General features: G+C 40.9%; 4 protein-coding genes across 8 annotated transcripts in view; 2 read left to right on the plus strand and 2 right to left on the minus strand.

Moving 5' to 3' along the window:
• apobec2a (apolipoprotein B mRNA editing enzyme catalytic subunit 2a) overlaps positions 1–16,755 on the plus strand; it is a 34,385-nt gene extending 17,630 nt beyond the window's left edge. For 2 of the 4 annotated variants that reach the window (XM_039682431.2, XM_039682433.2), the window contains exons 2-4: positions 11,267–11,516; positions 14,132–14,655; positions 16,003–16,755. In XM_039682431.2, the coding sequence (XP_039538365.2) occupies positions 11,275–11,516; positions 14,132–14,654 (765 nt within the window). In that variant the 5' untranslated portion in view covers positions 11,267–11,274 and the 3' untranslated portion in view covers position 14,655; positions 16,003–16,755. Of the gene's footprint in view, positions 1–8,899; positions 9,861–9,958; positions 10,319–11,266; positions 11,517–14,131; positions 14,656–16,002 lie in introns of those variants that run through there. The other 2 variants (XM_039682430.2, XM_039682432.2) reach the window with 2 other exon arrangements.
• elf3 (E74 like ETS transcription factor 3) lies at positions 4,429–7,724 on the minus strand. The gene is made up of 9 exons (XM_039682428.2): positions 7,579–7,724; positions 7,271–7,414; positions 6,576–6,806; positions 6,342–6,488; positions 6,148–6,258; positions 5,974–6,057; positions 5,619–5,735; positions 5,259–5,454; positions 4,429–5,174 (listed from the first exon to the last, which is right to left on the minus strand). Exons 2-9 carry the CDS (start codon positions 7,404–7,406, stop codon positions 5,069–5,071), a joined length of 1,128 nt encoding a protein of 375 aa, XP_039538362.1. The 5' UTR covers positions 7,407–7,414; positions 7,579–7,724; the 3' UTR covers positions 4,429–5,068.
• Positions 16,756–16,853: 98 nt separating the features above from the next.
• Positions 16,854–18,839, minus strand: pth4 (parathyroid hormone 4). 2 transcript variants are annotated; one of them, XM_039682434.2, is made up of 2 exons: positions 18,614–18,839; positions 16,854–18,272 (listed from the first exon to the last, which is right to left on the minus strand). In XM_039682434.2, exons 1-2 carry the CDS (start codon positions 18,703–18,705, stop codon positions 17,936–17,938), a joined length of 429 nt encoding a protein of 142 aa, XP_039538368.1. In that variant the 5' UTR covers positions 18,706–18,839; the 3' UTR covers positions 16,854–17,935. The 2 variants fall into 2 exon arrangements, with proteins under 2 accessions (XP_039538368.1, XP_039538369.1); XM_039682435.2 differs by having other exon boundaries at positions 16,854–18,269; positions 18,614–18,838.
• Positions 18,840–19,962: 1,123 nt separating this feature from the next.
• srsf3b (serine and arginine rich splicing factor 3b) lies at positions 19,963–24,557 on the plus strand. Its single transcript, XM_039682577.2, has 6 exons — positions 19,963–20,116; positions 21,723–21,933; positions 22,019–22,153; positions 23,954–23,992; positions 24,209–24,295; positions 24,381–24,557. Exons 2-6 carry the CDS (start codon positions 21,731–21,733, stop codon positions 24,406–24,408), a joined length of 492 nt encoding a protein of 163 aa, XP_039538511.1. The 5' UTR covers positions 19,963–20,116; positions 21,723–21,730; the 3' UTR covers positions 24,409–24,557.
• The last annotated feature ends 115 nt before the right edge of the window (positions 24,558–24,672 follow it).

Here is a 24,672-nt window from a genome sequence, read left to right on the forward strand (position 1 = left end):
TAATATAGTTATCGTTATAGTTATCGTCCACCGGTGTGAACACTAATATAGTTATCGTTATAGTTATCGTCCACCGGTGTGAACACTAATATAGTTATCGTTATAGTTATCGTCCACCGGTGTGAACACTAATATAGTTATCGTTATAGTTATCGTCCGCTGGTGTGAACACTAATATAGTTATCGTTATAGTTATCGTCCGCTGGTGTAAACACTAATATAGTTATCGTTATAGTTATCGTCCGCTGGAGTAAACACTAATATAGTTATCGTTATAGATATCGTCCGCTGGTGTGAACACTAATATAGTTATCGTTATAGTTATCGTCCGCTGGCGTGGACACTAATATAGTTATCGTTATAGTTATCGTCCGCTGGCGTGGACACTAATATAGTTATCGTTATAGTTATCGTCCGCTGGTGTGAACACTAATATAGTTATCGTTATAGTTATCGTCCGCTGGTGTGAACACTAATATAGTTATCGTTATAGTTATCGTCCGCTGGTGTGAACACTAATATAGTTATCGTTATAGTTATCGTCCGCTGGTGTGAACACTAATATAGTTATAGTTATAGTTATCATCCACTGGTGTGGACACTAATGTAGTTATCGTTATAGTTATCGTCCGCTGGTGTGAACGCTAATATAGTTATCGTTATAGTTATCGTCCGCTGGTGTGAACACTAATATAGTTATCGTTATAGTTATCGTCCGCTGGTGTGAACACTAATATAGTTATAGTTATAGTTATCATCCACTGGTGTGGACACTAATATAGTTATCGTTATAGTTATCGTCCGCTGGTGTGGACACTAATATAGTTATCGTTATAGTTATCGTCCGCTGGTGTGAACACTAATATAGTTATCGTTATAGTTATCGTCCGCTGGTGTGAACACTAATATAGTTATCGTTATAGTTATCGTCCGCTGGTGTGGACACTAATATAGTTATCGTTATAGTTATCGTCCGCTGGTGTGAACACTAATATAGTTATCGTTATAGTTATCGTCCGCTGGTGTGAACACTAATATAGTTATCGTTATAGTTATCGTCCGCTGGTGTGAACACTAATATAGTTATCGTTATAGTTATCGTCCGCTGGTGTGAACGCTAATATAGTTATCGTTATAGTTATCGTCCGCTGGTGTGAACACTAATATAGTTATCGTTATAGTTATCGTCCGCTGGTGTGGACCCTAATATAGTTATCGTTATAGTTATCGTCCGCTGGTGTGAACACTAATATAGTTATCGTTATAGTTATCGTCCGCTGGGGTGAACACTAATATAGTTATCGTTATAGTTATCGTCCGCTGGTGTGGACACTAATATAGTTATCGTTATAGTTATCGTCCGCTGGCGTGAACACTAATATAGTTATCGTTATAGTTATCGTCCGCTGGCGTGGACCCTAATATAGTTATCGTTATAGTTATCGTCCGCTGGTGTGAACACTAATATAGTTATCGTTATAATTATCGTCCGCTGGTGTGAACACTAATATAGTTATCGTTATAATTATCGTCCGCTGGTGTGAACACTAATATAGTTATCGTTATAGTTATCGTCCGCTGGTGTGGACACTAATATAGTTATCGTTATAGTTATCGTCCGCTGGAGTGAACACTAATATAGTTATCGTTATAGTTATCGTCCGCTGGTGTGAACACCAATATAGTTATCGTTATAGTTATCGTCCACTGGTGTGAACACTAATATAGTTATCGTTATAGTTATCGTCCGCTGGTGTGAACCCTAATATAGTTATCGTTATAGTTATCGTCCGCTGGTGTGAACACTAATATAGTTATCGTTATAGTTATCGTCCGCTGGTGTGAACCCTAATATAGTTATCGTTATAGTTATCGTCCGCTGGTGTGAACGCTAATATAGTTATCGTTATAGTTATCGTCCGCTGGTGTGAGCACTAATATAGTTATCGTTATAGTTATCGTCCGCTGGTGTGAACACTAATATAGTTATAGTTATAGTTATCATCCACTGGTGTGGACACTAATATAGTTATCGTTATAGTTATCGTCCGCTGGTGTGAACACTAATATAGTTATCGTTATAGTTATCGTCCGCTGGTGTGAACACTAATATAGTTATCGTTATAGTTATCGTCCGCTGGTGTGAACGCTAATATAGTTATCGTTATAGTTATCGTCCGCTGGTGTGAACGCTAATATAGTTATCGTTATAGTTATCGTCCGCTGGTGTGGACACTAATATAGTTATCGTTATAGTTATCGTCCGCTGGTGTGAACACTAATATAGTTATCGTTATAGTTATCGTCCGCTGGTGTGAACACTAATATAGTTATCGTTATAGTTATCGTCCGCTGGTGTGGACACTAATATAGTTATCGTTATAATTATCGTCCGCTGGTGTGAACACTAATATAGTTATCGTTATAGTTATCGTCCGCCGGTGTGAACACTAATATAGTTATCGTTATAGTTATCGTCCGCCGGTGTGGACACTAATATAGTTATCGTTATAGTTATCGTCCACTGGTGTGAACACTAATATAGTTATCGTTATAGTTATCGTCCGCTGGTGTGAACGCTAATATAGTTATCGTTATAGTTATCGTCCGCTGGTGTGAACACTAATATAGTTATCGTTATAGTTATCGTCCGCTGGTGTGAACACTAATATAGTTATCGTTATAGTTATCATCCGCTGGTGTGATCACTAATATAGTTATCGTTATAGTTATCGTCCGCTGGTGTGAACACTAATATAGTTATCGTTATAGTTATCGTCCGCTGGTGTGGTGTAAACTGCTCTTGCTGTAAACAGGCTTTAGAAAGCAACTATAAAGCATTTTAATGACAACATTTTGAAATGACGATGCATGCAATTGTTAAAAAAATATGTAAATACAGAGATAAGCGGAAAATAATGCACCAAAGTTTGTTTCTAGAGGAATATTGCGTCATCGTCCACCTGAAGTAAGGTAGATCAATAATATACACTTTGAGAGAACCTGTTAGCTGGGTAATGACTGTATAAGTTTACACCTTTCTCTCGGGCATGGCTTATCAAAAACATTCTTGACCTGGATAATTATTGTCGGTAATTTCAGTTTAGACAACAGCTCTTTTAGGAGTGTACAGAGAATATTAGTCATGATAGTCACGATTCAAACTGACAATCCACCTTATGTTTGCAGTGCGCATAGTTTTGTGTATTGTCTTAAAAAATGAAAATATAACAGTGCGCACACCTGCAACACGCCTTAAAGAGGTTATGTGATGCACATATTCATGTTATTGTAAGTAAGCGCTCATAATCTCTGGGTGACTGGTCACACACAATAAAATCATGACAATGGTGTAAAGATCCCAGAGTGAAACTTCTGTTTTAAGTAACTTGTGATCAAGTCATCTGAGATGGTTTGATGGATTCTAGTGTAAAATAAATCCGGTTCAACGCGACCAGATTAGCTGTCTCCAATAACCGTAATTCCAGTGTAGTTTAAAGTGTTTTCGAGCTCATGAGTGTTTTGTGCAGCTCTCACAGGTATTAAATGGTGTTTTATTTCAGACACATGAGATTTTCCAATTCAAATTCTATTTACTGCTTTGAATTGGGACGACGGTTCTCTTGCTTCAGCTACATCTATTTGCATGTGGGTCCAAAATTCAAATGCAATGTGGCTTATGAATGTGTGTATTTGAATGCCGGACCTCTAAAAAACAGTGGCATTGTGCTCTAAAATGCAAAACTAAACCTGCTATGAAAAATGCCATTCGGTTGGGTGCATCAAATGCGTCGTTTGGAAATTCTAGGCGTGAAAACCAAACAGTAACACAAAAATTGGTGTATAGACTTATGTGTTCTTGTTTTACGGTTTAAAGTCATCCTAAACTTTTGCACAGTTAAATCACGTTTAAAACCGAGCGGCGACGTGTTAAATAAGTTGCACGATTTGAAATGCCAAAACCAGTCTAGTTTTATTAGGTTTGATTGTGATGAGTTAGTGGTGGTTAATGTGATTCTCTACACCTGTTTGAACTGCTTTTATACGTGCACTAAAAACCACCTGATTCAAACACATTGTTTTTTTGAAGATTCGTGATGTTTTGTATATATTTTGGAGCCTCGCAGTAACAAAAATCTGCTGAATCATACGGCATGTAAGATCTTGATTTGCACTGATATTTGACCCGCATTTTTAACATGTTAATGCTGGATGGTTGAGGTGCACAATAACTCAAGTAGTGTTTGTCTGTGCGAGCTGTTGCGTATATTTGTGTTGTAATTCATACAGAAGTGTCTCATTTCAACACACCTGTGATCTCTGATAACAAGACTTGAGCAAATATAAAGTAAATGTTGAAATACGTTTGAGTGGAACGTAGTTATAAAGAGGGTGAGGCACCAACTACAAGATAAACGCATCCAAAGATAGTTTTCATAAGAAATTTTATTTTAGAAAAAGCTCATACAAAAGAAACAGCAAATATATGCCATACAAAATTGTTATAGTATACAATCTGCGAGGGAATCCTCATACACATAATCCAGTGACTTAACAAATCACATAACAAAATTGAGCAGAATCTTCAGTGATATATCTGATTTGTACTAGATTGACAAGTATTACGAAGAATATATATAGTACTGTGTGTATATACAACAAATATGAACGTTACAAAACTTCAAACCACCGTCATGTTCTTCGGTCAGTCTACTCTGACAAATAGTTACACATGAAACTTCATTTCCCAACACCAAAGAGGCTTTACAAAGCTTTACCTTCTCTCACAGTTCAACCATTGTGTAGAACGTGTGTTTACAGAGTCTTTAAGTGGTGTAGCGATACCGTCTGATCCAGGCCACGCCCGCGTGCCAATCCAACCAGACAAGCCCCACTATACAATTTTACCGGTTCATAAAACCTACTTTAGCCAAAACACTGGCTTACAGTTTCTGTGAAACCTTTTCCCTCTGGGAAGAGTGTGTTTCTAAAGCGAGGACCTTCAATCTTCAAAGCCCATTAAGCCTGAGACCAAAACCTCTACATTTGACCAGAAGCGACTCTCTCTTTAGTATCCGGTCTCCTCCACTCTCCAACCGGTGGAGTTCTTCCCGAACTTATAGACGAGCCTACGTCCGTCAACCCTCTCCAGAATCTCTCGCTTGTAGTAATACCTGTAGGAAAGAGCAAGAGTTTCAATTAATCCTCGATCCCAGACGCCGAGACAAATCCCTTGATCCCAGAATTGAGTCCTTTACCTCATGGCTCTACTGAGCTTCTCGTACGTCATGCTGCTGTTCTTCTTCTTCTGCCCCCAAAGTTGAGCAACGGCTTCGGACTTGAGGAACTTGAATACGCCATCCCGTCGGTCCTCCCACTTCATCAGACCCTGATTCTGCTCCGGATGAATCAGGATATCTCGGATAAACTCCCAAAGGTGGGTTCCTCTTGGAGCTGCAATTAAAGTCTTGTTAGCCTCTTCTTACACTCGATCTCGGCCTTATGTTCCCAGCAAGCAATTTTGTGTTTAAAAGAACTCTAAAACCACCCAACGTGTTTGGACGGCCATGCAAAATTGCTTGCTGGGGGCGTCTTTAAATAGAGTTCTGCGTACTTACAATGTTTGCTCTTTTTGGACTGAATGAAGTGTTCGTATCCCTCATTATTCCTGGGCTTTGGAGGGCGTCCTCGACCTCTCTTCTGGCTCTTTCCAGGCTCTTGTTTTATAGTGACCTCTGTGGAAAAGGAAGCATTCCAAGGTTAGGCAACTACCTCTTGGATCATTCGGGGAATGTCAATTCTATCGATGGCTCCTCGAGAACCACCTTCCTGCAGAGTTCAGAGTTTAGTTTCAACCTGTCTTTAACTGTCAGGTAATCCCGACGACCTTGATTAGCTGGTTCAGGTGTGTTTGACTAGCCTCTACAGGTTGATAGGCCTCGAGGAGTGAGGTTGAGCTTCGAAGGTACTTACTTGAGCTAACGGAGAACGGCATCTCTGAGTATTCAGGGTCTGAATCGCTGCTGGACTCGGGTGAGCTCGGGTTCAGGAAGCTGCCTGAAAAGGACGAAAACAAAGAGTTTAGACTTCAGGATCTGGACTTCAGGAGTTATTTGTTCATTCGAGCTCGGTGGACTCGATGCGTACCTGCGTGGGAACTCTGGAAACTCTCGGTTAGGGAGTCATATCCGTGATCGCTCTCTGGAGTCAGCTGGTTGGTGTACTCATCGAAGTAACTGTATTTTGTCTCTGAATTGTCTGCGGAAACAGAATTACTTTATTGTTTCCAGTTCGGGCAAGTTGGTACTGCTCTCTGTGGATTGGGTTTAAAGTGGACTCACCAGTTGGGATTGAGGTTTGAACCACCACGGTTTCCAGCAGAGGTCCGAGGTTTGGTCCGTGCATGAAGGGAAACTGGTCATGAAGGATGTTTTCCAGTATATCTAATTCAGATTCACTTAGAACGGTGTTGTCAGACAAGTCATTAGCTGTAGATACAAGCAAATCAAGGGTGTCAATGCATTCCCAAGAGGTACAACTTCCAAAAAAAGGGTTCGGTTAAACAAGTCACTCACCATGTCTGGCTTTCAGGTTCTCTAGATTCTGGTGGAGCCGTTCACCAAAGCTCTGTCCAAACATGCTCATCAATGTTTCTTTAGGCATGGCGCACAACGTGAGCCCATCCATGTCGCAGTAGCTCATATTCAGCCGACTTGCATCAAACCGGCTCTCCTCCACCTGAAAGCCGATCCACTCCAGAACGTTCTGCCTTGTCCACATTTGCGGGTTGACCTGGTCCCAGGGGCCTGCCGGAGAACAGGTTTAAAAGTACGTTTAGATTCAATCACACCTGCACAGGTGATTCGGTCGCAGATCTAACAATAGAGGAACACCGTCTCCAGGGTTTGGCGCTTCTGTTGTGTGTTTAACTATCTGTAGTGTTGGCACCCCCCGTAGGGTTTTTTAATCACAGTGTCAACACTGCCGAAAGCCTGTATAGAAAGCATTCCTGCGCGCCAAGTTAAACATTGCCCGGGTTAATGATTTTAAGAGTCAGAAACTGAGGTCAGACTGAGGGAGGAGAGATTATCGGCATGTCTGGGCTTTGGTTGAGTGATGCGAAGCATCCCATTACATTAGTCGAGCCATCTTCATTTATACAGCGCTTCAACAATACAGATGCAGCTTTACAATAAAGTTACTGTCTTAAATAAAGTTGCAAAGATTATTAGTGATTAAGAAGGATCTGAAAGGGATGTCAAGAACTTACAGCAAGTGTTGCTGTTGTGGAAGTTGATCTCTGAGAGATGTGGTGTTCTGGTCATGCACATCAACGGGTGTTGCGGCTCCGGGTACAAGTTGGCATTCGCGTTGTTGAGGATTAGACTGAGTTCGCTTGACGCCATTGTGAATTCTGCAAGATACAAAAAAAACAAAAACACAGATGTAACATCATCCCGAAACAAAAAATACAGTAGCAAACATTTGATGTGAATCAAAACCTTAATCAGGAGTACAATAGCCATTTTGGTCTTCTTGAATTCAAAATTGCTTGTAACTTTTCAAAGGCGAGTTTACCTGTTGTGTTAGCCAGACGAAAGTTTGGTTTCCAGATAAAATCCCAGTAAGTGTTGGTTAAGTAATAATCCAGTCGCCTGTGTGTGTGTGTTAGAGGATCTGAAGGGTTTGTGATGCACCTGCGCCGCTAATCTGCATTTATAGCGAACGGCGTGAGGGGCGTGTCCAGGTGAGCGTGTCCCGCTGGGAGGGGGAATTCCAGCGAATATCTCTCTCTCCCTTTCTCGCTCGCTCAACCCTGTTCCTGACAATAGCTTTTCAGACCTTGATACATGAACTTGAAACATGACAGGAGCGCTAACATGCATTCAGAGATAAACAGAGCAAATAATGTCTCGCTGGCACTCTTTACATGGCAATTCACACTCTCTCACACACACACACACACACACACACACACAGGCAGACACACTCACTCATTCACACTCAAACACACACAAACACTCTCTACTAGACCTGGAGGGATGAAGTCATTTCTGTCAATATTTACCGTCGCTGTGTGTGTGTGTAACTTTATAACAGGTTTCGGTTTGCTGCAGGACTTGCTGGAGTGTGTGTGTGTGTGTGTGTGTTTGCTCTGTAGATGTAGGTGATGGTAAACACTGTTCTGTTGTTGTGTGTGAGGATCCTGATGTGTTTACTCTAGGACTGAAGCATCATCTGCATGTTTGCACTTTTCTCTTTCCATTTTTACTCAGTCCGCCACTAAAAATAGCGGTTGATCATGTGATCCATATTTAGGTCTTTCCATCGCATTCCCCTCCGCATCTCTGCAGGCCTTTTCCATGTCGTCGACGTCACATGATGGAGAAACAAGGAATGCAAGAGAACGGGTTTGAGTGAAGATGAATGAGCGGAGGCGCCTGTCACGTACACCTACACCTCCCTCTCTCTCTCTATCTATCTCTCCCTCTATCTCTCTCTATCATCCATCAGTCGTCAATGTCCTTTCAGCTTTTTTAAGAGCTTCTCACTATTTATTTTAGATCCTCACTGATAAATCTTCTAGTGAAATGTTTGGGATCGGTAATATTTTTAAGTCGGTAAGAAACAGTGAAACATTATTTTAATGTACAGTAAATCATCTGTTTTCTATGTGAATATACAGTAAAGTGTAATTTATTCCTGCGTATTTTATCATCATTACACAAGTCTTCAGTGTCACATGATCGTTCAGAAATCACTCTTAATATGAGGATCTGATGATCGAGACACATTTATGTTTATTATCAGTGTTAATAATAATGTTAATAATGAATAAATTACACTTTTTTATATATTCACATAGAAAAAACTCATTTAAAGCAGAATAATAATATTACTTTTTTTTTGTATTTTTAATGAAATAAACACAGCCTTGGTGAGCAGAAGAGACTTCTTTTAAAAACATTATGAATCTTATGGATTAAAACTCTTTGCTGGTAGTGTGTGTGTGTGTGTGTGTGTGTGTCAGTGCGGTTCTTCAAGAGAAAACTTGCGGCTGCAAATGTGATCAAATAAAGAAATGCTCTTTGTTTTCAGACTTAAGATGTTAATGATTTCTACAGAAGGCGAGATAAGATCATAACTAAATAATCACCAGTAGATCAGAGAGAGAAACCGTATTAGATCAGCACTACAAAGGTCATGTTTTAAAAGGTCACATTTAACGTATGTATTTAAATTAATCTCCTGAGCTCATGATGCTCAGACTATACTTTACTGACAAAAAAAGATGATTCATAAATGCCCTGAAGCCATAATGATTGACTTCAAATGTAAATATGATGCACTGCAGATTACATTCTGCTTTATTTCCACGTCTTTGTCCACAAAGGGTTCGGTTTGGGTTGATAATCTTGAAGTAAAATCATTGGGAAGTCGCTGTGTCCGTGTGTTGAGCTCAGCTTGGGGTCTGAGCTGTTATATATTCGCCATCTAGTTCAACATGAAGGTCAGTGTGACGGAGAGCAGTTCCTTCTGTTATTAACTCCATTGATCGGTTAGGTAAGGTTAAAGCTTCACACACACACACACTCAAACTCCATCAGTGTGAAACTCCTGCCACCATCTGGACACATCCGGGAACTACAACAACAAAAAGTACCATGAGGATCCTTTGGACATTTTCCCTGGTATTTTTTAACCTACAAAAAAAGTACCAGAAAGTATCAATAGTGCTACCATGACTTTTTGCATTAACGTGAAGTTATTGGAAATACCGATTTGGTTATCAATACAGATCAGGGGATTTACTGATCTATCATTCTCATACGAGGGACCAGCAAACTAAACTTCCAAAGGTAACGTTAGAGTTTTTGTTTGATTAGGCTAACATAAATAAGCGTAAAATAGAAAATGTTTTAAGTGTTTTTTTCTAATTAACAACACATTTAAATATTCCATTTACACAAACACACACCACAGGTTTGAGCATGAGAACGCGGTTACCTGAGGTAAAATCGCTAACTCGCGGCTAGCAAGACTTAAATTATTACAACGTGAATAAGATAGTGATCTCGTACGTCGTCGTCGACACTTACTTCACCAGGAGCGTGTGCTACAACAGCTCACTGCCTCTGTTTAATGCCGTTTTCATCACCTCAGGAGATGAATGACAACTTTCAAAAGAATGATTGACAGAAGTTTAAAGCGCGCGACTTACCCCTTACGTAAACTGCGTACGGTTGGCTTCGTTTCAGTCACGCTGTTAGATACAGTCACTAAAAACAGCGAGTCTTATGCAGAGTTCCTTCTCAAGGTAATTTAACTTGTTTCAACGTTGTTGTTTTGTTTTAGTTTTTTTCGCGAGAATTAGACAAAACCTCTTGTAACGAATGCAGTGTAGCCTAACTCGAATTTTTTTTTATATTTACCCAGATAGCAGACTGACATTGAATCAACGTGGAAATATGACATCGAAACAACATTGATCTGACATTGTTTTGCTCATCAAATTAACGTCCCAGACAGCAAACTGACATTGAATCAACGTGGAAACGACGTCTCTCGTGACATTGAAACAACATTGATTTTGCTCATCGAATTAACGTTGAACCAACGTCAGACGCGGCATTCTTCAAAGCTAAATTAAAATCGAAAATTGGTTTGCTTTCATAACGTTCAAACAACGCGTTGATTTCAAGTTGATTTTCCGTTAGTTTTGAAAGAATGACGCGTCTGACGTTGGTTCAACGTTAATTCGATGAGCAAAACAATGTCAGATCAACGTTGTTTCGATGTCATGTTTCCACGTTGATCTTTAGCAGTGAATGTTTGAGCGATAAAAAAAAAATCCAGATGTTGTTTTGCACCTCAGACAGATGTTATCGGACAGATGATATTTGTGCAGTTCAGTTGGCTTGTCGTGAGTTAATAGTTTCAGTGCAGCTAATATCACAGCGAACGTTCTGCAAAGGTTCTCTCAAAGCAAACGATCCGGGAACGTTAACGTTAGTTATATTGGAGCTCTGGATATTAATCAACCAACTTCATAATGCTTTTACTTCACTATGCGCTGCACAACAACAACACAAATCTGTCTGATATCCCAGGAAGAAGTGTCCGTCCAACTTTTGATGAAATGCTGTGTAAGATTTCGTTTATCTATCATCTCTATGGCCAGGAGGTCTTTTAATAGAACAGACGGACAGCTGCACACACACACACACTAGTGCTGTTATAAATACTTAGGTGTGTGTGTGTTTAGTTTCAAAGATGGCCGACAGAAAGAGCAGCAGTGGTGTCGGCTCTCGTCAGACCGTAAAGAGGAAAGAAAGAGCAGAAAATGAGGCAAAGAAAGAGGAGAAACCCCCTAAAGAAGGAGAGAAGCCTGAGGTGAATGGAAAGAAGGAGGCGGTGGAGAACGGAGAGGCCGGTGCCGGTGCCGGAGTGGAGAAGGAAGGGAACGGAGAGAAACCGGAGCTGATGGAGCTGCCGCCGTTCGAGATCATCACCGGGTGAGTCTGAAAACCCTGGACAGAACATTAGACGAGGATAAAACAACATGTGCATCCCAAACCCACAACAGGAGATGTTTAGGAGCAGGTACGCCCCCAGAAAACATCTTATTGGTTCTTTATTGGCATCGATGGTTCCATGAAGAATCCACAGGGCTGTTCCATTGCATGAAAGGTTCTTCAGATTATGCAAATGTTCTTCGCTCTTATAGAATTATTTTTTCTTTTTAAGAACTTATCACTGACAGGTCCAAAATGGGTTTTTTGATACAGTCACAGAAGTACCGTTTTTGGTTCCCAATGCTTCTATGACAAAAAAAACCAACAACTTTTGGAACCTTAAAAGCTTTGTAAAAGTATTCGATGTGGTCTGTGTGCTAACATTTAAGTCACCCTTTTGCTCACAAACTTGCTGAATCACGATTAGTCATGTGATATGCGAGAACCAATGGTGTTTGGGATCAATGACGCGGAGTGTGTGAATCTACACCAACACCAATGGCTGCAGATGACAAGATTTTCAGGGGGATTAATGAATAATTTTGGGTTTGTTCCATCATGTCTAATTATTGGCATTGATGAAGAACCTTTAACAACCATGGAACCACTTAAAGGGTGGAAAGGGGTTATTTATATCATTAAAGAAACAAACGGAGCACCGAAAGTCTCTTCGGGGAGCCAAAAATGGTAGTGATTCTCCAGAGCATATCTGTGGATCTATTGGGAAAAGCGTGAACGTTTGGGTCGAAAGCTTGTGGAGAGCAGATAAATCCAACCCAACCCCCACCAAGGTCGGTCCTGACAGGCGGTGATGTGTCTCGCTGTCTGCTGTGTGTTATCTAAAGTACACACTCTCAAAAATAACGCTAGAGCATCCATCTGGTGCTTTAAAGAATCAATCGGAAGAACCTGAATCGCCTGAACCTGAAACTTAATGAACCTTTTGCATCTCATTTAGCCTAAAATGGACGAAGATTTCCAAAGAGAAATAAAAACAGACCCAAAATCTGTCAGTAGTCATCATCCAAATTTGAGTCTGCGATTTTGGGTCAGATATGGACAAACCCGGCCATTGGGTTAAATGCTTAAAATTAACACAATTTTTGAGTCTATATTTGACCCAAAATTGGGTTAAAACAACCCAGCATTTGTGCTGCAAAATGAACGTGGATGTTGGTAACTAATCATCTTAAGCTCATTTGAAGATTTTTAATTGGTTTTGAAAGCATAGTTGACATATTTAAGAGATAATTGCTGGATTTCTAAAGGGTTAAATGGATATCTGCATTTCCGAATCCGTTTAAGAATCCAAGCGTGTTTGATAACGCTGATGAGTTTGATTCTGTCGACACATTAAAGCTGTGAATTGTTGTGGATCATCTACTAGCAGGTGCTCAGTACAGATCAGCCAGGTTCATCTGGCAGCAAACACACACAATGCCTCCAAACCAAAGCATCTCACGACACACGGTTCTGTATATGGGTCAGACTCCAGGAATAAAGTTCTGCCGCCGCTGAGGGTATTTATAACCCCGACAGTCCTTCCACCTGTCAGCCTGTGAAGGAGCTGTGTAAAACCCCCACAGAACCCCCCTCGGAGGATAAAGACTGCGGAATAATGCACATTTAACCTGTTAACCGTAAATAATCACTCCCCTTTCATGAAAGCTTTGGAATAAAGACTGGTACGGTTGGTTCCTTTTAAAGACACAATCAGCAGATTTTTGCAGAAGTTTACGAACATCAAAATGTTTTAACAGATTAGTGTAAAGCAAATGTCCTGGGTTGAAAACAACCTAATTTGGAATTTACCGAAGACACTCGAGCTGCACTGCCCTCTTCTGAAGAGGTCGCAAAAAGTCTGCAATAAATAACTCAACCCCCGGGTTGTTATATCTGACCCAGGATCTGAGTAACACAAAACTACCTAACACTGGGTTGTTGAGTCTGACCCAGGATCTGGGTAACACATAAACTACTAAAACAGAGGCTTGTTACGTCTGACCCAGGAGCAGCTGGGTAACACAACTACCCAAACACCAACATGACATCATGACTTTTGCGTAAACATATACGCCACTTTCGAGTCAGGTGGCGTGTTATCTCTACGAATTTTGAGCTATCCGCGTGTATGCGTATATGTCTACGCCATTAACGTCCGCGTCATTCCGCGTGTCCGTACACGCAGTCAAATCTCCAGTCATAAATGCCATTAACCCCAGTGACGGTTAGGTTTAGGGACGGGGTTGAGGTAAGTCATATATTTATATAACGTTAAGTCAACGGCGTTCATAAACACGCTGAAAGGCGATTATGCGTCTTGATAGCACGCCAAAAATGGAAATACGAATTGGCGTGTCATACACACGCTACTTCATGAGATCAGTCTGCAAACACTGAAAAAATAGCCCAAAAGAATATTTTTCTCAAAATATATATTTTACAAAATAACCTGGTCTCTTAAATGACTACAATTTCAGAGCCATATGTCTAACTCAATTGTGTTTCAAATTTGAAGTTGATATCACAAAAATCGAGCCGCTACAAGAATGCGACTGATTTGAGTGAAATGCCAGTATTCAGGTCTTAAAGTCACCCGCTTTATCTGCCCACAGGGATCGCATTGACCCGTTCTTCTACAGGTTCCAGTTCAAGAACGTCGAGTACTCGTCCGGCCGGAATAAAACCTTCTTGTGCTACCTGGTGGACCAGGGCTCGGACAGCCTCCTCCGCGGATACCTCGAGGACGAGCACGCGGGCGCCCACGCCGAGGACGCCTTCTTCCAGCAGGTCCTACCCAACTACGACCCAGCCTGCAAATACACCATCACCTGGTACATGTCGTCCAGCCCGTGCGCGGCCTGCGCCGCGAAGCTGACGGAGATCCTGAAGGCCAGGAAAAGCGTTCGCCTGTCGATCTTCTCCGCGCGGCTCTTCGACTGGGAGGAGCCTGAGATCCAGGCGGGGCTAAAGGCGCTAGCGGCCGCCGGCTGCAAACTGCGCATGATGAAGCCGCTGGATTTCACCTACACCTGGGACACGTTCGTAGAGAACGACGAGCAGACGTTCACGCCGTGGGAGGACTGCCAGGAGAACTACGAGTATTATCAGGATAAACTGGCCGACATCCTGCAGTGACGTAAGAGAAGATCATTACCGTACGACACGCTAGAGCTGCACCGCTAGTCGTTAAAAGATCACCATCTTGATTCAAACACCCACGCGATCTTATTCATTCACTACAATGATTCGGCTGTGTCTATTAAACCTTTGACAAGATCATACCGGAGCATTGAAAGAGAGAGCCGGTATCATGCTTAGGTATAAAACAGTATTTTCAACCACACCGTAGCATTAATTCTGTCCTACAATCATTCAGTTTATCAGAGAAGAACTGGGATAAACGTTTATAGTTCAGATATAAATCACTGTTGTCTATGGTAGTGATCAAAATAGAACAAATCACCTGATGCTTCATAACGATTGTGTCGATTACATCATTACACCAGTAGGTGGAGACAGGTGATTAGTTATTGAATCATTAATTCAAGCGATTCATTCAAAAACTCTGATTCATTCGGTCATGAAACAAGTGAAGTCTTTAGAAGTGAGTCATTGAATCATTCATTTATTCATTCAGAATGCAGCAATTAACATTTGTCAGAACTTTTAGTAAATGAAATGTTAGTTTGTTTGGTTGTCTGTGCCGAATCGTCATCTCTGTTTAAATAAAAAAAAGCTGTCGTGCAGCTTAATTTATCCAGAATCATGCAGCTCTTCGACTCGCATTTCCAAAAAGAAAAATATGTAGCGCACTCCATTATTGACATAATATAGTAAACGACAACTAAAACCATAAAAACACTTGTTACTTTAAATAAAATATCTGTTAACTGAAATCAAATACATTTAAATGTTAATAAAAACTAATAGTAACCAAGCTAACAAAGTACACATTAAAGATGTTTTGCTAACGTTCCCATTACGTTATATAAACGTTTTTTCTTGGTTATGTGAACGTTAAGAGAACATTTCATTGTATCATTCCGTTACTTTAGATGTTCTCTGAACGTTCTGAAACAAGTAACATTTTAAAAAACGTTAACGTTATAAAGACTAAATAACTTTGGAGAATGGTTGTTATTGGGAGAACGTTTTTTCATAACTTTGTGAGAACGTTCCAGTTCACTGGGATCTCGGTAATATAACATTGCAATATAATATGGCATTATTACTAATTGGAATTTTTCATCTGGGATAAAATATAGTTGCAATAAACGTTATGCATGCTAACATTTATGCAAAATATAGATATGTTTGAACAGTGTGTCCAGAAACGCTCTCGAGTTTGAACTCGATCATTTGATGATTCAGGTCCCGTCTCACTTTAGCTTCTAGGTCAAGATGTTCTTGTGACGTTTGATATATTTTAGACTATTCAAACTCCCATTTTGCTAATTAAAGCCAGTGTTTTTATGTTTTGCAGGATAATGAAGTGCTAGTGGAAGAGAGAGTGTGTTTGTGTGTGTGAGAGAGAAACCCGTGCCAACCCTTCACTCTCTGCATCCGCACGCGGAGAGGTAAACATTACTGGATGTTTCTGAAACACAAGAGTCCGCTCTACCTGATGGATTACTGTAGGACTGTGTGTTTTCTGCAGTAACGGGATTTATACTTTTTAATAATTAATTTTATGTTTGAATGAAATCACTGCGTTTTGTTCATGTTTACTTTGTTCATGTTTAATTCATATTTCATACCGTTTTATATTCTGAGCTTGTGTTCTAAGAACGTTTTGCCAATGTTCCCATAAAGTTACGCTCACAAACGTTCAAAACATCTAGTTTTTTTTAATGTTTTTTCTTGGTTATGTGAATGTTAAGGAACATCATTCTTCAAACATTATGTGAACATTAGTTTTGAACATTTTACAAACATTTAAACAACATGACGAACATGCGTTAGAAATAAAACGCTTGTCTTTAACTTTGAGAGAACCTTGTCAGAACGTTCTCAGTTAGCTGAGTGGAACTTCAATTTGACTTTATTTATCATTTTATATTCACATATTCATACTGAGCACTGTGAAATGCAGGAGTTTTGATTTATAAACTGCAAACTAATCTTAAACTTGGGTTGCAGCTGGATATGAAATAGTTGGGCAAGCAATACATAAATACACTACATGGGAAACGACCTTCACTGTTGTTAGAAAAACGAATAAAACGTATTGTTTTGGTGTGTGGTTCTTCTTTTTGTGGATTACAATTCAGATACAAACACACATTCACTATATTTGAGGTGTTTCAACCGAAATGAGTTCTGCTAAAACAGTGGTTTACTTAAAAGCATCTTTAATCACACACACACAATAAATCAAAAATGTGATCTGTTTATGACCACAGTTATAGATAAATATCATAACAGCGAGACATTTGAAACCCATCACACACATTAAGTAAACAAAATGCTTACAAAACAAAAACACCATAGTATTTTTATACATATACCATGTTTTTGTACGTGTACTAACCACAGTAAACGTATAAGACTTGCAGGCAGATTTATAGGTGACGATCACGGGTGACCGTTAATCTGCGCGCGCAGATGTAGAAAACGCGCCAAAACTAGATCGCTTACATCCTAATAAATACATTTGTCTTTACAAAACTAGCTAGTTTTGTTTGTATATTATAATGAGAACGATCTAGTTTTGTTCGGTAAAGCTTCTCCACTTACTCAGTCTCGAGACAGAGCGCATTTAGACCACGCCCACCGGGCGGGAAAAATAATCCAGCCGTCTCCATTGAGCCTGTATTGTGTAAAGCTGCGTCCTCGTCATTTATAATTTGTAACAACAAACAAATCAAAATCTAAAAGCTGCTATGAGACAAGGTGTCCAGCAAACAGGCTAAACAACCCAGAAATACGTTTTTATAATCTGTCGACTCCAAAAAATGAGCGTTTAAAGACACAAAAGTGGAAACAGGCGATTGAGAGAGAGCGCACCGTGTCTATTACTCTGAGAACTAATTTACGCCACTGAGGAGAACGTAATCGGCGACAGAATAGCGTACCTTACAGAAATATAATGTATAAAACTGACATTTGGATATTTGACTTAGGTCTAAATGTTTACTGCACATGTAGTGTATTTTTAGCGCATACTGAGTGTCAGGATCCCACAGTTACCCATTTGCACTAGCCGGTCTCCTCTTTTGTGTCCTTAAACGCTCGTTTTTTGGGGTCAACAGCTTTTTAAACTTATTTATCTTTTTAGCTTGTTTGCTGTACACCTTGTCATAGCAGCTTTTAGACATTGTTTTGTTTTTTGTTTGTTTAATCTTAACGCCAGAAGTTGGATTGTTTTCCTGCCCGGTGGGCGTAGTTTCAGATTATGACGTGTTGCTCTGTCTCTATTACAGACGGGTCGGACTGTCATTGGTTAGTTTTCCCGGGAGATCAGAATAGGTGGTTATTTGTCTATTGTGCATATTTGCGAGCAGATCTTGCATGAGGTGGGGTGTGTACATGTCTCTCAGCAGCGTCTCCAGCGCCCTCTTGTGGCCGGACTGAGAGAAGATCTGCCCCGGAGCCTGAGAGCGCCACCTGATGTCCGGGTCATCAGGGGTCACGGTGCGCATCTGGGCCGTGTGAAGACCCTCGATCGCACTGGACAACCAGATCAGTCTCTTCAGACTCTGGATGGAGCGACCGCGATCATGCATCAGCTGATGCTCAGTCACCGCTCGTCTGCTGGAGAGAGATGTGTAATCTCAGGACAACCACAGAGAAGATCAAGAGAACAGATGGTTGGATGGATGGATGGATGGATGGATAAATGGATGGATAAATGGATGGATGGATGGATAGTTGGGTGGATGGATAGTTGGGTGGATGGAAAGTTAGGCAGATTGATAGATGGATGGATAGTTGGATGGATGGACGTATGGATAGATAGATAGATAGATAGATAGAAATGGAAGGATGAATAGATTGATGGATGGATAGACAAACAGACAGATAGATAGATAGATAGATAGATAGATAGATAGATAGATAGATAGATAGATAGATAGATAGATAGATAGATGTACCTCTCATTCTCCTGACACTGTACGGCTGCGATCACCATCAGGATCATGAAAGCGAGTCGTTGAGATCCTGGAGTCTTCAACATCAGAAACATGAGCTCACACACGTTTACCAGCAGAACACCAACACACCACTGCGTTCCTGAAGCTCCGGACTCTCTCGCTCAGTCCTCAGCGTTTAAATAGACCTCTGGCGTCCAGACACAGGAAGTGACATCACACACTTCAGAGGACACAAGCTCCGCCTCCACGAGCCCCAATTATCACTCAATTATGCTTTAGTGGCTTACAGCAGTCATGTATAATTGATGGATCACGACACTGATTAATGATGCTCCAGTGCAGTCACCTCACTGAGCTCGACGGCTCCTGGGATTGAGTTTCGCTCTCTTTCTTGTGGAGTTTGAATGTGCTGAGAGAGGCTGCTGACGGAGACTTGCTTTGAGGGTTAAGAAACGGATCGGGAAGGTTTGCTGAAAGGGAAGAATCCCAGGAAACTTCTAAACAATAAAGCCATTGGTGTCCGTAACAAGCTATCTAGTTAAAATGCCTTTTCGTTGGAACTTCAGAACTAAGCAATTGCGCCGACGTGTTTCCACATCAGTAGAGCTCTGCTGAAGACCCTCGTTCCATAGCAACCGTCTCAGATGTGGTTTCTAAGGGTGAGGAATGCAGTGGACGTCCATGTTGATGGTGATGAAGATAATGATGATTTCTGTAAAGTCAAACTTCTCTGAGTAGCAACCGCTCGGATCCCCACAAGCCGACAGAAACACTTTACTGAGAGAGTTCTGACCAGTTTGTCTCAAGCTAATCCAAACAAGAGGAATATTAGCCTTCAGCGGCCATACAGCATACATTACACATGTGGAGATAGATAGATAGATAGATAGATAGATAGATAGATAGATAGATAGATAGATAGATAGATAGATAGATAGATAGATAGATAGATAGATAGATAGATAGATAGATAGATAGATAGATAGATATCACATAGTAATCATGAATAAGATTTCATTTAAAAGCTGAAACACTCAAAATTCTAAAACTTTTAAACCTGTAAGGGCTCGCTTTTTGTGGTCAACTTCAAATTTACACACAAATCACTGCTCTGACTTTTCAGTGATTTTAGAGTACAAACAATTTCATAAAGTATATCATTTTTTTTGTAAATAAAGCATGTTCAGTATGGTAAAGTAAACTTTATAACCTTCTTTATATATTGTTTGGCGTGTTTTAACTTCTGCAGAGAGTGTCTCTTTAAAAACAACTAACTTTGGGTCTGTATTTCACAGCTTTCATGATTTACAACTGACCGACATGAAAAACCCTGTTAGTTTGTTTGTGTATCTCATGATCGATTGTAGTGTCTGAAGCCCCGCCCCTCTGCGTGCGTGAGGACGTACATTACGTTAGAGCCTGCGTATTTCCGCGCTGCGCCATTTCACAGCGGATCTGATCCAGGAATCAAACATACACGGTCAGAAACACGCGACATTGACGGTAAGTGTACTTTTATTCGCTTTCACTGTGCTTTAATGCATCTCATACCGTCGTGTGTGTGTTTTGATCTCAAGTGTTAGCACAAGGTTTAGCCTTTTTTGCTCAATTTGTGTTTTTTTTGCAGGCGCCATTTTACTATTGACCCAGATTAGCGATTAGCAGTTTACTTCGAGTCTTTAATTACGCGTGTTACGTCAACATTAATCTTGATTATGTGTACAGCAGCTATCGCACGTTAAAGAGACAGTAGTTCGTGTTTCATTGTGTTTTGTATTTTGTGTTCAGTCGCGTGTGGTCGTCGTGCGCCATTTTGAGCCGCGAACAAAAGCACACAAAACCAACGCGATTGTTCGTTATTTATGTAACTTCGGCTTATTTTACTTTATTTTCAGGTGAAGCTGTTATTTAGTTTTTATTTTTAAATGTATTTATTTTGTTCTGCTCTAAATATGTTACATGCAGGTTTGTAGTAGCTAGCATTATTTCTGTTAGGACCCCAAACACCACAAAGTACAAATCGACGGTGTTTGACTCTTAAAGGTCGTTGTCTACAATTTATTTGGCAAGATAAATACATTTATTAAACATTATGCCAAGATACCATCGATAGGCGTGTATAGAGAAAGAGAGAGAGAGAGATTGAGGGGGGTGGACAACGAAACCAGCCACACCTCCATTATTATCCCTCTATAGACATTCTCTGGCTTATTTAAATTAGTGTATAACTGACACGTGGACTAGTAAGACTGGGTATCGACACACATTTCACGGTTTCTTGCGATTTCAAAACAACAAAAAACCCGCAAATCTTGGTTAATATAATTAAACAATGGCTTTGCTACACTCACCATAGTTTAACTATGGTAGTAAAACTGGTTATGCAAATTTATGATCCGTACACTTTTACTGTAATAAAGCCATGATTAATTTTCATAAGGGCCATAACATTTTCATAGCAGTAGAACAGACTAAGGGTAAAAATTATCTAGACTAGTGCATACATTTATGAAAATGCTCATCTCTGTAGAATTTAGTCATTGAGTGGCTTTTCTGAGGTAAATGTGACTATTACAAGCTTTTTTTATTGACGTCTTTACTTTGAAACACTAATTGATGGATTACATGAGACACGATGAATGATACAGGCTATTCCATCTGTTCATGTTTATTTGCTGCTCTAGTAGAAAAGCGGAAGAGATCGGTTCAACTGCCAGCACATATTAAAGATACTCAAACACACTTATTGACCAAATTTCAAGATAAAATCAACATTTCATATGTGAACCTGGATCAAAAACCAGTCACGTTGCTCGGGAATATTAGCAGCAATACATTGTATGGGTTGATATTACTAATTTTTCTTTTATGCCAAAACATAAATGCACAACTTGAAAGGAGATTTTTCTCAATGTTTAGATGTTTTAGCACCCTCAGATTCCAGATTATCAAATAGTTGTATCGGCCAAATATTGTCCTATCCTAACTAACCATACATCAATGGAATCCTTATTATTGTATAAATCTCAATTTAAAAAAAAATGGACCCATGTGACTGGTTTTGTGGTCCAGAGTGACATCAAATGTAACATCTCGTTGTCTTGTGCAGATTGAGCCATGCATCGCGACTGCCCTCTGGACTGCAAAGTGTACGTTGGGAATCTTGGGAATAATGGGAACAAGTCCGAGCTGGAGAGGGCGTTCGGCTACTACGGGCCCTTGAGGAGCGTCTGGGTGGCCAGAAACCCTCCTGGTTTTGCGTTCGTCGAATTCGAAGACCCTCGTGACGCCACAGACGCCGTCAGAGAACTAGATGGACGGTGAGTGTGGATCATAAAGCTAGTTATCATCATCATCATCAGCAAATTACTTCACGGCTTCTGGTCTAATCGACGGGTCACGCAGGACTCTCTGCGGTTGCCGAGTGAGGGTGGAGCTGTCCAATGGCGAGAAGCGGACTCGTAACCGGGGTCCGCCTCCATCCTGGAGCCGACGTCCACGCGACGACTACCGAAGGCGTAGCCCGGCAGCCCGGCGCAGGTAAACCCTCTCTCCCGCTCACCCGTCTCTCTACAAACTGTGTTTCAGAGGAAACTAATGCGATTCTGCCCCCTTCGCCAGTCCTGGATGCCACTGCCCCGCCGGTGCCACGTGTCCCGGCTCTGATGGGCATCTGACGGAGATCTTTAGCTCCTCCATCTTCATTGTCATTGATAACCATTAAGCAATGATCTGACTGGGCTTCTCAAATTCTGGTAGTAGTGTTTAAATGCAGATCCACGAGTGATTATTTGGGCTCATCTCACGATGGCGCCCGGGTCGCGTTTGACGCCGAAATTACGAGTCGGAACAACAAACACAAGCTTTTCGATTGCTTGTTGGGTCTGCTAACACTTTACAATAAGCTTCTGTTTGTTATGAACTGAATACTTCTAATATGTTTATTAGTCTTAGTTTTTTTATTATTAAGTGTTAATAGTGTGTCAAGTGAATTGCATTACCAATGGGAGCTTTTTGTGAAGCGTTTCTGCTTTTAGCTTGTGATGTTGTTGTGATGACAATTTAGCGTCTTTTTTCCACCCAAATTCTCATTACTGCTATTATCAAGTCTTTTGCGACAATTACATTTATTTGTTCACTCAATTTAAAATGTTTTTTTCATTGTAATGAGAATTTTGGCAGTGATGGATGTGCTTAATTCGTAAAAACATGCTTTATTTCGGATTGAAATTTGACCCGGCTGCGATTTCGCGCACTCTTCTTGTGCAGATTTATTTAACGTCGATTATGCACAACTTTGCGAATTGGCCGCCCAAAGCCCAGTCGCTTGTTTTCAGTAATCTGCTCGGCTCTAGTAATGGTTGGAATGCAATCTTTTGTTGACTTAACTTTACATGAAAAGGTTGTTTTTTATTTTCTTATCTTATCATCTCTATATTAATAAAAATGAACCCCGTTGCAGAGTCACCACCATGCCTCTCCTCACCACCCTCTGAGTCAGTCTACTAGTCCTCTTTCAGCATCATGTGACCAGCGTGCCCCAATCAGCTGGCTGGGTTGGTGTCACATGACCCAGGCGTGGCCAGTCATCAGGTCGCACCAGCCCATTGGTTCCTGAGCATGCCGTTGTCAGCTCCTCCTCCTCCTCCAACCTTAACACCCAATCGGCAGCGGCCCACTTCACATTCCTGACCAATCAGCGTTTTACGTTCCCCAATGTCTACACTACCAACCACCAGCAACAGCCTTCGGCTAACCAATAAAAGCAGGAAAAATCCACTACATCCAGCCCCCATCCGCAAGCCAGCTAATCAGCTAGCAGCATCTGGCCTGCACTTTCCCGCCAATTCTGCTCCCCGGCCGCCACCCCTTCGCCTTTTCTAGCTTGTTGAAAACCGAAAGACTAGTAAGTTTTTCCTGCTTCATACAGTTTAATGCTGAATACAGATATAAGATGAGGAGAAATCTCCTGTTGAGTTGAAACACACAGGGTTGGTATCTTGACTCCGTTAAGATTAGGCAGAAACTGATGGGGAGCCCAAACGGAGGTTCAGGTTACATAAGAAGCGTGGGCTTTGAGAGCTGCTCTTGCTTTCTTTCAGTGTCTTCATTGTGTTGGGGTTGTTTGCAGTGCGTTGAGTTTTTCTACTGTGTAGCAGTTCTCTGTACTGAAGCGTAACGCTCTTAGCGAACGCTCATGTGGCGAGATCTCCACTCCACCCCTGTATCAGGGCGGTGACGAGTGTGTGACTGTTAGCAGGCTGGAGTTTCAGGGCTTTTGAGGTGCCTTCGTGTGTCGATCGCCACCGCGTTTACTCGCTCTTTTCTTCTCTTCTTCAGATCGCCCAGGAGGAGGAGCTTCAGTCGCAGTCGTAGCAGGTGAGTTTGCGCTATTGCGCGAGCACTTTATCAACGTGTTTTGTGGAGATGCTATTATAGTTTAGTAACATTTTAATCCGTTTTTTTTTTTTCATTTTATGGCAACTTATTAATTTTTAAATACGTCTGTTCTAGCGCGTTTTTTTTTTCCTTAAGTTACGAACATTTTTACCGTTTTATTTGACTATAATAACTCTGGTTCTGGACTTCGTCTAGATCTCTTTCCAGAGAGCGCAGGAGGGAGAGATCGCTGTCCCGCGACAGGAACCACAAGCCATCGCGATCTTTCTCACGATCGAGGAGGTAAGGGTTTCACTACTTTATGTCGTCCGGCCAGGATTGACGTCCGGCTCACATCTCCATTTATTTTATTTTTTTTCATTGACAGTCGTTCCAGATCTAATGACCGGAAATAAATCACGACACAGAGAAAAGCGTCGTGACGGGAAATCGTCGATCAAAAACTTTGAAAAGACTGTATTGCTCGGAGTCCCCCATTTATTATTATTTTTTTATGAACATTATTTTAGCGGTTCTGTTTCCTTCTGTAGCTGCAGTTTTAATGCGACGGCATTCCATCTCACACTTTTAAGACTTATTTGTGTTTTTGCCGGTGAATGTGATGAGCTCATTTCCTGTCGCCTGAGCTCGACCGCTAGCGTTTTGCTTTGTGTTTGTGT

This window comes from Pimephales promelas, chromosome 2, assembly GCF_988280905.1.
Source record: "Pimephales promelas chromosome 2, fPimPro1.hap1.1, whole genome shotgun sequence".
Lineage (NCBI taxonomy): Eukaryota > Metazoa > Chordata > Actinopteri > Cypriniformes > Leuciscidae > Pimephales > Pimephales promelas.